At 43.1% G+C, this 15,391-nt stretch overlaps 1 protein-coding gene across 4 annotated transcripts; it reads right to left on the reverse strand.

Moving 5' to 3' along the window:
• Positions 1-53: 53 nt before the first annotated feature.
• On the reverse strand, positions 54-12,551 carry Gcsam (germinal center associated signaling and motility). Of its 4 annotated transcripts, none has more exons than XM_021229913.2 (6): positions 12,396-12,551; positions 9,683-9,751; positions 7,376-7,432; positions 6,449-6,495; positions 4,565-4,593; positions 54-3,631 (listed from the first exon to the last, which is right to left on the reverse strand). In XM_021229913.2, the coding sequence occupies exons 1-6, from the start codon at positions 12,422-12,424 to the stop codon at positions 3,311-3,313; spliced, it is 552 nt and encodes a 183-aa protein (XP_021085572.1). In that variant the 5' UTR covers positions 12,425-12,551; the 3' UTR covers positions 54-3,310. The 4 variants fall into 4 exon arrangements, with proteins under 4 accessions (XP_021085572.1, XP_005074866.1, XP_021085570.1 ...); XM_005074809.3 differs by having other exon boundaries at positions 54-3,628; positions 12,396-12,550; XM_021229911.2 differs by having other exon boundaries at positions 9,683-9,757; positions 12,396-12,542.
• Positions 12,552-15,391: the final 2,840 nt, after the last annotated feature.

A 15,391-nucleotide genomic window follows, 5' to 3' on the forward strand; every position in this document is an offset into this window, starting at 1 on the left:
CTTTTAATTTATTCATATCTTTGGATTGATAAATAATATTGTACACACCACAGTAGATTTAAATATTACATTCCATTTATTATTTGTGAGTTCTTTGTGTGTGAGTGTGTGTAGGTCAGAGGACAACTTCCAGAAATCAGTTCTCTCCTTCCACTGTGGAGTCCTAGGATCTAACCCCCGTTGTTACATTTGCCCAGTAAGCACTTTTACTCACTGAGCTATCACATTAGGCTCATAGCAGATGTTCTTGAAATACCCCTGTAGGGAGAGATCTAACTACGCACCTGTGGCCTTGGGGGATTTAGACTGGGTTGGACAGACTCAGGCTCTCCTGCTGCTGGCTGGGTCATGGGAGACAACCTGGGAGGATCCTTGGAACTGGATTCTGTGGCAGCCTCTTGTGTAAGAGCAATCTCTCCACATAAACCTCATTTAATTTGTACAGCATCTAGTGAATGTCGATTCCCACGCGACAATCCCCAGTAGCTCCTCTGTCCAGAAGCAGGGCTGTTGTATAATCTCTCTAGTTTTATCATACAACCATGCTTCTTTGTCTATGCATTTAGAATTATTGAGACCCTGATAAAACATATTTGCAGGACAGATAATGCTTCAGTGGATGAGGTGCAAACAAATACAACTTACTGTATTTTACTGAGAATGTTTCCCCCACCTGTCTACCAAAAAGGTTGAGTATCCATGTGACAAGCTCTAGCATAGAGCTGTCTGTTTAATGTCTGCCTTGCCAGAGAGAAGTTGGGGGCTCCAGGCTTTATTCTTTAGTATCGCTTCTCCTCAGGGTCTATGATGACGTGACGGTTAGTTTTTTGTTTTGTTTTGTTTTTTTTTAAATCAACTTGGCACAGCTAGAGTCACGTGGGAAGAGGGAACCTCAGTTTAGGGATCACCTCAATTAGACTGGCTTGTGGGCATGTCTGTGCTGCATGGTCTGGACTGATGATTGATGTGTGTGTTTGGGGGGGGTAGATGATTGTGGCAGTGCCAGCCCTGAGCAGGTGGTCCTGGGTTGTATTGGAAAGTAAACTAAGAGAGTTATGGAGAATAAATGCCATTCCTCCAACACCTCTGCCTTATCTCCTGCCTCAAGCTCCAGTCATGATGGAATATAAACCCTGTCTTCCCTAGTGGGCTTTTTATCAGTGTTTCATCACAGGGATAGAAAGCAAACTAGAATAAACGACCATATATCAGATGGAGGCCTCCAATGTACGGGAGCAATAGACAGAGCCTCAAGTAAGTAGATCAGAGGCAGAGGCAGAAAAGAAACAAAGATTTGAATCATTCTCTGGCCCACACTGCTTCCCGTAAGCCATGTGTTACATCTTGTACAGCATTTCCTATCAACATGGACACGCCCTTTGAACCCGAGTGACTTCTGGCCAAAGTCTAAAGTTAGGTTTCTGGGTAAAAGCTAACTGGAAGAAGGGAGTTAGCTGAGACCATGGTACTGGTCAGCTCTTCAGCTGCAGGTAATCAATGGGCTCATGCCTCAGTGAACTTGCTGAGAGGAACTTAAACCACTGCATTTACTCTCAATGGGCACTTCACCTGTTTTGTTTTATATTTATTTGTGTGTGCATAAATCTGCATGTGTGTGTGTGCAAGTGTGCGTGTGCATGTGCATGTGGGTGTGCCTTGTACATGCTGGACAAGGGTCCCACTACTGAGCTACCTCTCTAATGCCGTGTCACATTTTAAGTAGAAAGTTATTCAGCTCTGAGAACAAAGCAGTAAGCGCATAGTACATCCCGAGGTCGTCTCAAAAGAACATCTTATCATTTTAGTATCCCTAAAATTAGGACAGTGGCAATGAGGTAAATACCATAACACCTTGAGGATGCAGGTGTGAATGTAGAAATAATCTAATTTGCTAATAATTGTTTTTGTCTCGCTCACCTTGTTTGCGGTTTAATGTTTTCCTGCCATTTCATTGCTATCCAGTCCTAATGAGTTGCCTCAATAATAGCCAAACATAGTCCTCTTAAGTAAATCTCAAACTGTGATTGGCTAGGGCAAAGTCTGCAACATTGCTACCCAGAGTGGGTTAAACTAAAGATATTTTTAGCTTTGTAAATCCCTGGTCTGTGTCACAAATCAGGCCTACCATGGTTGAGCAACTATAGACAGTGTGTAGACAAATGAGTGTGTCTGTGTTTCAATAAGCCTTTATCTACAAAAACAGGTGGTGGGTCAGATTTGGTCAGTCAGCAGGCTGTGCATAGTTGGCTAACATAGCATAGATACAATTCCAGAAATTCTAAAGAATCAAATGAGGGAAAATAAAGAATTGAGGCGTAGAAGGGTACTCAAAGAGAAGGTGTGTATGCTATTTTTCCCATGTGAACATTTCACACATGCTGGATTATTATGGAGAAATTTACTCTACTCTATATAGTATGTAGCAGGAACATGGATTTGGAAGCCAGAATAAAGTTCGGCCACTAATGCTAATAGTGTACCTTTGGGCATTAAAGTCTCTGCAGTGGGCTTTCTGTTCCATCACTCTCTGATGCTGTGGTGATTCTACTGAGGTCTTTGTTTGCTTTGGTTTGGTTTTGTGAGACAGGGTTTCTCTGTGTAGCCCTGGCTGGCCTGGAACTCACTCTATAGACCAGGTTGAATTCTACTGAGATTTATGTGGAGGGGTTTGAACTGTCTCTCCATGGTAGATCACTTTCCCAGTATGAATGAGGTTCTGGGGATGCTTTCCTGCACCATAAGAGAAAGACAATTCAAAGTCTGAAATGTAGTTTAAAATTATATTAACAATGGTACAGGAAATTCTAAGCCATTAGGATCAGTAGGGAAAGGACACCAAGTAAAGGACATGTCTTGGGCCCATGGAGTAAAAGGAATATTGCAGGTTGCCATAGCAAGTGGTGCTGAGCTGGAATTTCACAGTGATGAGGGAATTCCCTCCGGGGACATGTAACATGATGAGTAAGCTTGTGGGAATAATTCATAAGAATTTAGTGAGAAGAGCAGAGCTTTTTGTGGTACACCCAGGTGTAGATATGGGGAGCCCTTCCTACCACAGAATATTTTTAACGCCACTTAGAAGCAAAGGTGACGTTGAAAACAATTGACTAATTTTTAAATGTTGGTTATTGTCAGGCCCTGAAAGGATTTGAGCTTTGCAGAGTCTGCCCTTCCCAGGTCCTCCAGAAGAAGAAGTAAACTAAGGATCTCTGCTTCCACTATTGTCTCCAACCCCTACTCATATCTGTCATCAGACAGAGTGCCCAACACCTACTTTGATCTGTCAGTGCTGAGCAAACTCTTAGTCACATCATTGTAGGTGAGAGAAGTGAGTCTCAAAAGGGGCTCTAAGTGGCCGTGGCTGTTGAGGGGCATGGCAGGAGAGTCTGCTAGGCACAAGAAGTTCATATTCATCTTCTGCGGAAGGTGGTGTGTGAGGAGTGGAAGGGAAACGGAGAACTGAATACTCAGTCTCTGGCCCCCTTGACGACTCTCTGTGTCTCTCAGTCTTGCTGGGGATGTTCTCATAGAACTCCTCCGCAGAGCTGCCTGACGGCCTTCCTCCAGGGGCCTTGTGATCAACAAGGATGTAGCATAACTCTTCTGTGTAGATCTGGTTAGCATTGTCCTGCTGGTCAAAGCAGAGCTGCCATAAAGATCCGGCCTCTTTCCATCCTGTACTCCAGTGACAGCACAGGCCTGACCAGGGAAACTCTGTCTCCATGTCTTGGCCAACTTTTCTAAATGGCTTCAGGGGCATTTCAAACACTAAACTAGAAGATGGAGCGTTCATGATACCCAAAACATATATCTGACCCATTCCATAGTGACTTTTGACCACCTTGCATACTTCCCCTGGTCATAGAACGCTGGTCATAGAACGCTAGATGTGCTTGGATAATACTTAACTACTCACCAAGAGATTATTATTATCATTATTTGAAACAGGGCCTCATGTATCCCAGTCAATATATAGCAGAGGATGACCTTGAACTTCTGTTCCTCATCCTTTTATCTTAAGAGTGCCATGGGAGTGTGTGTGTCACTACATCCCGGTTTTTGCTGTGCTGGGGATCAAATCCCAGGCTTCCTGAATACTAGCTACACACTCTGTACAAATTGCAATGCACCCACAGGCAGATTATTGTATTAATAATTCAAGGGAAAATCTCACTAATGGTGGAATCTCAGGAACTAAAAATCAGAGGCCGCAATGTGCAGTTGAAAGCTTGTGGCTGTCAGAGTGAGACTGGGGATTGAGTGCTGACTCTGCCATCTTTCAGAGTTCTGGATTTGGAGACTCTAATGTAATCTCTCAGGTTTTGCATCCTCGAAGTGAGGGGGCACAGTAATACAGTAATGTGGGTTGTTGTGACGGTTGTATGACATGCCTGTCAAACACTCAGCCTTTCAACAAATTGCTCAGCAAATGTTAGCTCCCTCCAACCAGTTATACAACAGGAGTGCTGCTGCTTTTGCCACTAGGCGCTGCAAATAACTGTGGGTTTCTGCCCTGGCAGCTACAGTGTTTCCTCCATGTTGTGATCAGAAGGGGTCTTATTACCTGCATAGGAGCTGAAGTCATCCCTTCATCTGCAGAAAGAAAATACACTCAATGAATTTTGGAATGGGAGGAGACTCCAGGGGGTGGGGCTGGAGTGTTTGCAGCCAGACAGTTAGAGTAGTCTACAGAAGTCTGCAATGTATTCCTAAGCATCACTGGACAGCCTGAAAGAAGCCCCAGGAGAGCGTGCTCAGGCTGCAGGGCCAGTGAAGGAAGATGCTTTTAGTGCATCGTTGGGCAGCCATCACACCCCCTCTCTTCTTTCTTCCCACATGTAATACCCATTTGTGTACCTACTTGGTAAAAGGCAAAAAGGGAGGCAGACACACCAGAAACAAGCCTGTCTTCTCAAGGCTCACAGGCTAGGCAGGGGACATACAAGACAGCACGAGAGACCCACAGAACAGACAGGAGAGTGTCCTTTCTAACAGGTCATGTAAGATGGTGATAGCATGGGGACTGGTGCTCAAGGGAAGTTTTTCAGGATGCTCAGATGCTGCACACTTACGTTTCTGCAGAAGCAAGACAGGTTTTCAAAAGCTGTTTTCCTCCAAACTGACCGGCTTCAGTCACAGAGCAGAGGCACACTTTCTAGCCTTGGCATCCAGCCAGAATAACAAAAAAGATGCCCTCCATGGAAACCCATGCAGGAGGCAGAGCTGTCTACAGAGGGCACTGTGTGGCTCACGGGTTTATATGTCCCCTGATATTCACATTCTCATAAGCTTTTATGGCTGTCTGGGACGTCACTGAGTCTCATTAGAAGAAGGGGCTCTCCATTTTGGCACCAGTGGCATTATTTGTGCTGTGTCTTATTCTATTAGAAATTGGAGTTTGTTGGGATCCATTGTTCCTGGGGTGAAATGGATCATGTTGGGAGGGCTAGAGGAAGCTTTATATATACCCATAGAACTGAGTTTTGAGAGTCAGTGTATGGGTGACCTTTACTCTCCTGTTTAAACCCAGCTAGGGAAAGACAAAATTCCTCCATTTTTTCCCTACAGAAATGTTAGGGTTCATCCTTACACCCACACTTTCTTATTCTTTGTCTTGTATGTGCTGTCATTCTCAAACAACTCAAGTTTCTTTCTTTCTTTAAAAATTATTTATTCATGTTTTATGTGCAATGGTGCTTTGCATGCTTATGAAGATGTCAGATCTGCTGGGACTAGAGATACAGACAGTTGTGAGCTGCCATGTGGGTGCTTGAACCAGGGTCCTCTGAAAGCAGCCAGTGCTCTTAAACACTGAGCCATCTCTCCAGTCCCAAGTCTTGTTTCTTTAACTTCAACACTGATCTGTCTCCACAGCCTCATAAGAGGTCTGCTGACATCAGATCTTGTCAACAGTTGATATGTTTCCTCTGTGCTCATCCCACTGGGCTGGATAATCTCTTTAATGCAAATCTGATCATCCCTCCTCTTTCAGAAAACTTCTCCATACTTCCCCGTTGCTCTTGAGGCGAGGACTGAAGTATTTAGCTGTCCTTCTGTGCCCTAGCTGGCCCATTTGTTGTTCCCAGTTAGTTTTTCACTTTCCATATCAGGCACTGATTGAGGAGTATGGAGATCAATCAGTCATTCCCTTCATTGAACCCACTGCCTAATTGGAAAAACAAGTAAACAAACACAGAGGGGGGGGATTTCAATATATGTAGGTTTATAGCAGAGGTATTCCAAATGGGTTTGGAAGCATAGAGGAAGAATATTTTTTAAATGAAAGCCCATCAAGAGTAAAAATGATGGAGAAATAATAACTTACTTTGCTTCCTGTAATACAAATTTGATCCCAGAACTTGGGAGGCAGAGAGAGTTCCAGAACACCCAGGGCTGTTACATAGAAAAACCTTGTTTCAAAACAAAACAAAACCTAATGATGACTTACTTTGCTTTGGAGATTCTTGTCTGGCTTTAAATGTGCTAATGTTTTTCCTGTAAGAAAGAAATGTAGACAGGTTGTTTCAGTATCCAGAAGGCCTTAAACTTTATATTATGAAACTTCAATTTCAATCACTATTAGCTATTATTCTTTTTATAATGCTTTTTTCAGCAGATAGGAATGAAAGAATATGAAAGAGGGAAAATATAAGATGATGTCAAGTAGAAATGCATTATTTTCTCCCTTCATCTCGTCTCCTGCCTGTGTTTGGCAATCTGATACATGCATATGTGGTGTTAAGAGGTGACATTTTCAGAGAATATTTCTGACACAAACCTCCGTTTTGTTTTATATCATGCAAATGGAGGAACGGGCATTTTTCAATCCTGAGCCTAACCTGTGAGCTCCCAAGCAAAATCAACCAAACACTTCCCATTAAAATGCGTTCCATAGATGACCTCTGGAAATACGATGGAAGCCCACTGTTATCTAGTGGGCAAAGGCACAATTTGTTGTAAGGATGGCCACACTTCTGGTGTGCCAATGTCACTATCAATCACTTAGTGGGGGTTAGTTAGCTATTTTTGCAACCCTTTCACTCTCTGGGGTGTCTCAGTTTGGACAAGAAATCATCACCTGGAGTCCATATTCTCCATGCAGACGAATGTGATGACTCTAGGTATTAATGGGCAGTTTCATTCTTACATCTGAGGCTTACCCACGTGAGAAGAAGCTCCCACCCATGAGACAATTGTTCTTTATTCTCACCACACTCTGGGGGCTGTTTCCTTGACTGATTTTTCGGTGACCACATCTGGGCTCGGTACCTGACTTGGGCGTAGCTACGAAGAGGAAGGAGCTCACAGTCTCCTTCTGAGTCCCACAGTGGAAACACAGTTAGGGAATTGATTCCCTGGAGCAAAATTTACTTACCAAGGAAAGCAGGTACACCCTTCAACAATGTGACAACCACTCCAGCACCTGAAATAGCTGAGGGGGTGACAGGAAGTCAGTGAATCTGGTTTCTGCAACTTTGTTAACGGTGACTTTCTTTCACCTTGCTGTTTCTGCCCTTATTTCTTAGGTGAACTGGACACAGGGCTATGGCACCATCAGTTTCTAACCAGGGGAAAATCTTTCTGATTCTCATCAAGGGAAACAAGAAGTTTTGAAACCCACAATTTCAGTGATTTACTTGACTCCTTGTGATGGAGTTATCTCCAGAAAATCAAGGTTTGAGTGCGCAGACATTTGAGAAATCATTTTGTTTGGCTCAAGTGGTATCTCCACAGGATATCACTGAGCTCTGACTCTCTAACTCCTCCTCTAACACACACTCCACTCTAGTAGAGTAATCACACGTCTATCTGCTTCCCTAGAATGTGAACTTCACAAGGCTGGGAACTATATTCATCCTGCCGGTCACGGTTTATGAGACCTGTGTATGCCACCCTACCTGATATTCAGCAAATTTGCTTTCCATAAATATTTGATGAAGTTATAATGAGTAGCTGTGAGCACAGGCACCAAAACAGGAGGTCATCAGATCTATCACCCAAATTCCGATGGGATAGCTAAGTATAAAGGCGTATGCTTTTTATGGCAGAAGGTGGGGCGCTTACTCTGAAGTCAGGCATGTAGGGTGAAGTCTAACACCCTACAGGATTTACCATAAGAGACCCCCCTTTAAAGTACATCATGTGCCAGTCACACTATATAAAGACATTTGGAAAATGCCACAAAAAATGTACCCCAGTGAACCTTCCAGAGTAATTCCCTCAGAAGGAGCAGAACAGGAAAGCCTGGCTGTAACCCAGCTATGGCTGTGACTACCAGTTGGGGTGAACGTCTTGATGGCTTCCAGGTTCTATGTGTTATCAGAGACTTTGGGGGCATGCCCACAGCTCTCTTTAGTGTCCTTTGTGCCCTGTAAACCATTTGCTTTCATCTTCTGCTTCTGCTGTTAAAGGCATCATATGGAAACTCATGAATCTGCCTAGTGCTAAGAAGGCAGGCTCACTAGAGGAACATGGAAGTGAGATGAAAGGGGATGGGAGGGTTGTGAGTTACTGGATCCATACTCATATTTCTAAAATATTTGAGCCACAATTTAGTTTGTAAAATGAGGATGGATGTAGTACTTGTTTCATGAAGTTGCTAAGGCTCAGACAAAGGTGATGACGGGCAAGCATGAATTGTAAGTGTTCCCTCTTTCCCACACTTCCTTGCAATGCATTCTTGCATTTTAATATGTGTGTTTTGGATTAAGGTGAGTTCAGGTAAGGAAAATAACATCTAAAAAACGTGCCTCCCAGCAAGCTATCCCTAGAGGTCCCTCAGAAATAGGTAGCACAGGGAAAGCTGTATTGTGACCATGACATCATATGGATGCAGCGGTCTCAGGTGCCTGTCTTTTCACAAGGCCTCTGTCCTCAAGCCTATAATTTCTCTCTCTTTTGTCATCATTCCCCTATCCTTTTGTTTCCTTTCCATCATGTGATGTACGCGCTTTAATAGATGGTCAAGACATCCTTCGAGATACATGATTCTCAACTTGCACTGAAGACATGCAGCCTGAAGGTAGGAAGGATCTTAGAGTCTTTGCTCTGAACATGGTCTTGGCTTGGTGGTTAGTTTTTAGGTCCTCTCTCAAAAGTGCTTCCTGGAACACTCAAAATGGCTGCTAACACTGTGGGTTATAGAACAACAGACTTCGTTATAATTTGGAATTCTTAGAACTGAGGTACTTGTACATTGCAAGATTCCTTCCTTAGGAGTTCCTTAAGACTAGGTTCTCAAAAGGCCACCCAGGAAGGATGCATGAAGCTGTATTAGATTCATGACACCAGCATAAACACAAGCACCTCTTCACAGGCCTTTCAACCTCCTAACATGGGAGAATGTAGTTCACTCAGAAACAGAAACTCAAAGATTAATGTGACAAAGCCAAGGGAGAGATTTGAGTACAAAGGTACTCTATTCTGAAAACAAAATAGACAACAGGATTTCAGATCTTTATTTCAAGCTGTACCAGGGATTTAAGCATCTGATTTCCTGTTGCCAAGGATACAGGAGGCTCTTAGAATAGCAGGATGCCTCCTGTCCAATGTAGGGAAGGCTTGTTTTCTTTCCTGCTGTTTTCACATGTACTGCTATTATGGCTGGTACTGGGCTTCCGCTGTGGGGAATGTGTAGCCCCAGCCCTGACAGACTGGGGAGTAGGGTAGCTTATACTCTTACCTGAGTGTCCTCTGCTTGACATTTTGGAGTCCCAGATTCCAATGTGTCTCCCGAGTGTTCAGCTGCCACCTAAAACTTAAATATCAGAAATGGACCATGTGTTTCCTTCCATAATTCCCACTATAGTTTTATGGTTTTTTTTTTTACAAGTTTTTCATTTCTTCTGTTTATGGGCAGTCCTGGAACCATTCTAGCATTTCACCCTCATTGCCCTGTCATCTATTAATGTTCTGTCCTGAAGCACAGGGCGTAGCCTGCTTCAGCTCTGACACCTCTTATCACTAGAGGAACAGTCCACACCCACAATCCCAAAGTAACGCCTGAAAAATCCTCATCCAAGCATGAAAATGCCACTGCCCAGGGAGAGGCCTGAGACTCTCTGTTCATTGTCTATTTGTTGCAGTTCCAGGGGCTGCACCCAAGCAATAGGGATCTGCAAGACACCATCTTCTATAGAAACCCCAAGAACAAGGGGTAGATAGAAGGGGAGGAAAAATTAAATAAGAATTAAGTCCATTCACTGTTTGGATTACATTTCTATTTAATCATTCTTTTTTCATTTTCTGGAAGTTTAGAGTATGAAGATATAAAATTGAAGTACTTCTTAGTTATACCAGTATTTTTATATGTTGTATTTCATTCAGTTTCAGACAAGTCCATCGGTTGATGTTATTGTTCTGTTATTTGTTACCAAGGGAACTGGGGATAAAATTCAGGCAACTTGTTTGAGGATCCACAATCAGGAAGGGGGAAAACCTGGGTTTTCTTTTGGAAAATGCTTTCCCCTAAGACCTTGGGTTCTTCTTGAGGGGGAAAGGTGGTTTTCCATCCTATGGTCTGCAGAGACATAGTAAGGAGTATGCCCATAAGGGTAACTGAGGACAGATGGACAAGAGATGACAGCAGATATAAGACAACAACTTAAATTAACACAGGAATGAGGACACTGGGCAATTATTTTGGGATACAATAATAACTGAACCATGGATTGAATGTATAGGAATTTATGTAAATTCATTAAAAACGCATGAAAAATGAGACTGTGAGTTGGTAAGGAAAGACTGCTAAGTCTGAACACAGTGAAAGACATGTAAATGATTTTCAGAGTGAATTCAACCATCTTGAAAATGTAATGAGCACAGAATCATAAACATCTAGCCACCGGCTAGAAAATTATTATTTTTGCATATTTATGAGAAAAGCCCATTTAAAAATACCAATGGCTTTTCACTTTAGAAACAAAATAGAGTAAACCCCAAACAAAAATTGAAGGAAGGCATTACTGGCTCTTCACAGGTAAAGAAACACAAATGACTGATGGATATCGGAATTAAAACAAAGACTACAGATGTAATGCTGTAACTGTAGATGTGGATTCCAGCCTATCTCTTCTTCTACCCGTGTTTTTCTGTTTTCATCTCTCTTGTAATAAATATGCATCACTGCTACACTTAACCCCACAGCAAAGTTCTGAGACACGAAAGTGCATGTTGTATGCCATCCATCACTATTTCCTCATCTATACTACATCCGCATTTTGTTTTTTCTCTCCTCAGGAATGCTTCCAGTCAGCTACCTAGCACATTCTGAGTACCTGCCGTGTGCCAGAAACAAAGACAGGAACCAGGACTTCACAAAGCAAAGAGCGGATAATAAGAAGCAATCCTTACTTTAGGGGTGTTCACAGAGAGTGAACGGCAGTTAGTACAGAAGGCTGTTAGACGGCGGGTGGAGGAGGGGTTGAGAGAGTCCAGGGCAAACACTCAGGTAATGCTGGCACTTAGGAAAGGACCTGGATATACCCATCTCCTTTGGGTAAGTGGCATTTTGCAGAACCTCATTTTTTTTTAATGTTCTCCTTTATCTGAGACCAATGCAGCAAACACAACCCTGGAAGGTCTCTGCTACCTTACTCTCTATAGATCTTCTCACTTCATACCATAGAAATTCCTTTATTTTGGGTGATTTTCTTAATATGTGTTTGCTTTAACTGAATGGAAATGATGGTCTGAAAACCAAGAATAGCCTCGATCACTGAACCCTTCTCTGTCAGGGACTATGTTGCTGCCATCCACGCTAGGAACTCCTGGATAGGACTATTCTATTATTTCCATTTAAGATGAGGAGACCAGCTGGGCCATGATAGTGCACGCCTTTATTCCCAGCAGTTTGAGGTCAGCTTGGTCTACAGAGCAAGTTCCAGGACAGTCTTAAAAAATAAACCCAAACAAACAAAAACAAACAACAACAAACCCACCACTAACAACAAAATAAAATAAGGAGTCCAAAGTCCATGAACACGAAGGCAAGCCGTCTAACTAATAGCATGACCCCCTTTAACCTGCTTGCAAATACACCAACTGAAGCCTCATGGTGGCAGGAAATGTCTATTTTAAATTTGTGAAGAATCCCTGAAAGGCTGGATGCTCATGAACATATTCAGAAGATCAGGAACCTAGGAGAGCCTCCCTGTCCCAGCCCCAGGACCCTGGCAGATCCCTTCTTTAATGGGGACTCTCTCCATACTTGAGCTACTTTCCTGCTGGGATTCAGGGCAGAAGGCAAACCTGCAAGGATGTCACCCAGTGTCTGGCTCAGGAGGCACTGAATTCTTGTCACACACTCCTGCCCGGTCCCTTCACCCTAAGGGTAGCCCTCCTCTTCTCTTTCACCACTGGGCCAGGTCCCGGCTCTCCTGAGAAGGCGAACTCACCCGATTTCTCTCTGCAGACAGTTCCCCATCAGGCTTCTCAGCACCTTCCCTTGGTGTGTTCACTTCCTTCTCAGCTTGTACCTTACTCTCTTGGGGCAGCTTCCAACTCACAGTAGGGGCAGAGCAGCTCTGGCCAGCCAGTCAAAAGGAGGAGGTGCAGCTGGAGGAGGAAGAAGGCTGGGGAGGGGAGCGAGATAGGCGCATGCATAAAGAATATCCTGAAAGGTCAAAACCCCAGGCACCAGGCTATTAACCAAAGCAGAAACTGCTGGTCAGGAAGAATTTAGCTTCCAGGGAGCCCCAGGCTTGTTGTTGCAGAGGGGCTGTGGGAATTTTTCATGGCAGACACTTACATTTATTAAATCACTGTTTCAGGAAAAAACAAATGTGGCAGGAGCTTTGTGTAGAGACAAGCAAGCAAACAAACAAACAAACAACAAACCAAAACAAAAACCTATAAAACAACAAATCCAGAATAAAGCCACAGTCTAGCTGGACATATATAGACTGCTGGCTGGGGGAGCAATAGAGGGGAATAGTAGGATACAAGAGATTTGATGTGAGAAATGGGAACAATGGGAGCACTCGTTTGTGTGTATGTGATGTGTGTGTGTGTGTGTGTGTGTGTGTGTGTGGTGTGTATGTGGTAAATCCAGAAGAAGGAGGAGGGTAAAATAAACTAAGGATGTCTGAAAAAGTCATAGCTCCCTACTTAAAAATATCTATAATGTATGCAAGTCTGTATATATACATACATATACATATATATATATGTACACACATATGTATATATATCTAAATTTTTTTCCATCTGTACTGACAATGCTCATTCTAAGAGCCAAAGATCATCTAACAAAAGCTGCAACACCACACTGGCGAAGCCCTCTATGAGTGCTGGTCAGGACTGTCACAGAGATTCCCCAAACACACAGCCTACTGCTGTTGCTCTTGGTTGCCCCCTAAAGGCGGAAGGTGAGTCCTCGTTGCTGAAAATACCGGGCACTTTGGAGGGTCCACAAAACCGTGATTTGTAACCTGAATGCCTCCTCCTGAGGACTAACTTTTATGGTACAGAAGGCAGCATGAAAGATCCCAAAGGAGGGAGACAACTAACAGTGCTACCTAGATAGTAATCCTCATGAATTATGATGATGAACAGCATAGCACAATAATTTAAAGAGTGCAATAGTGACACATACACCTTGGTGGTAACCAACAGCTCCCTAATTGGACTTCAGATTCACTCAACAAGAGGGAAACCATGCCTGGTATTGGAAACCTAGCCCACTCCCCAGAGCTAGTGAAGCCATGGATATTGTAAAGAACCTATAATTGTTACTTTACTAAATGAGCAAATCTCTAGCTATATGCTAAATAATTTTCCTTATACCCTCAGGTATAATTGCTGAAAACAACATGGACAGATTGCAAAAGCTGGAGGATCTGGGAGCCTGCTGTGAGATTGTGTCTCTTGGGATTGTCAGGAGTTGCACCCATAACATCTCACCAGCGTGACTGTCTAAACATGAACCAAACAAGTACAACAACAGACATGCTTGCATGGAGAGGGGAACGCTCTTGGAGGTCTTAACCCTACACAAAGAACCACACACAACTAAGGATGCTGAGGGTGGGAGAAAGTCTTCCTCAGAGAAAAGCACATCAATTTCTTATCCAATACCAAATGGCCAGCCCTGAAACAGTACATACAGTAACATACAGACCGAGCAGGTTGCACTTGTGCATTTTGGAATGTGTATTTATATATTACATACATATAATTGTTGTTACAAACAATAAAAAAGAGGCAATAAATTTGGAAGAGAGCAAGGAAGGGAATACAGGAGGTTGGAAGGAGGAAATAATATATTATAATCTCAAAAGGTATTTACAAATTTACACACACACACACACACACACACACACCAGTAACAAAATATTTGAACAGATTCATTTCCTAAGATGCTATATGGATGCAAACGAATGTCTGAAAAGGTTAGGAACATGCTATCCATTCGGGAAATGGAAATCTAAACCACAGCACAGTACCTTTTCCACACTTATTAGAGTTCATAATATTGAAAACAAAAACAGAAGCTGATAATACCAATTACGGACAATGGATGTGGAAGAACTGAAGGGTTCACAGGTGGTATAAAATAATAGTCTTGTGCAAACCAATAAGGCATATTTGTATGCAGATAAAACAGGCTTCCCAAATAAATCAGTAAGCCCAAGGTTAAGCATTTTTTCCAGGTTGAAACTATAACCTACAAGAACCTGGATTCTGAATATAAAATTTTATATTAATCCCCACACCACACCTCAAAAAATCAAAAATAAAATATAGCCTTCGAAGGCAGTGAACAGAAAAATGTTATGCCCACACAGTGGAATATTGCCTGTCAATGATAAGAATGGGATCCTGAAGTATATAACAATTAGGATAATTCCAAGCACATTACCCCACTGAAAGAAACCAGACCTGCAATGGATTTGTGACTTTCAGGACAAGGCAAGACAGTAGGAGCCGAAATCAGAGGTGCTTACCAGGAGCACCCCACTCCAGTGTACATATGGGTGGCACTTAATCATGTTAGGAGGGGATTTTGCTCTTTATCTTGACGGTAGTGGTTGTGTGGCTATGCCTTCCTCACTATTTACAGAATGGTACTAAGGGCGGATTAACTGTATAGAAATATATTGCAATTGGGACTGACCCAGACCCCTGAATGTGGGTGTCAGTGAGGAGGCCTAGGTAATCTATGGGGCCTTGGGTAGTATTTATCCCTGGCGTACAAATAGACTTTGAGTGCTCATGCCATAATATGGAGGCTCTCTCAGCTGGGACTCTTGGGGGAGGGCCTAGGCCCTGCCCTGGATGAAATGACAGTTACTGGAGATCCACCATGGAGTGCCCCACCCTCCTTGGGGATCAGACTGGAGATTGGGTGGGGGACTGGGGGACCTGGTGGGGAGGGGGGGAGCTAGGATTG

Source organism: Mesocricetus auratus, unplaced genomic scaffold (genome assembly GCF_017639785.1).
Source record: "Mesocricetus auratus isolate SY011 unplaced genomic scaffold, BCM_Maur_2.0 Super-Scaffold_100008, whole genome shotgun sequence".
Lineage (NCBI taxonomy): Eukaryota > Metazoa > Chordata > Mammalia > Rodentia > Cricetidae > Mesocricetus > Mesocricetus auratus.

Excerpts from the sequence above, each read along its gene's own strand:
- Gcsam (XM_021229911.2), bottom strand. The coding sequence starts at position 12,424 with ATGGGGAACTGTCTGCAGAGAGAAATCGG. Across the intron at positions 6,496-7,375 it reads GGGTGTACCTGCTTTCCTTG|GAAAAACATTAGCACATTTA; the intron begins GTAAGTAAATTT and ends TCTTTCTTACAG. Across the intron at positions 4,594-6,448 it reads ACAAGAATCTCCAAAGCAAA|ATGAAGGGATGACTTCAGCT; the intron begins GTAAGTCATCAT and ends TTCTTTCTGCAG.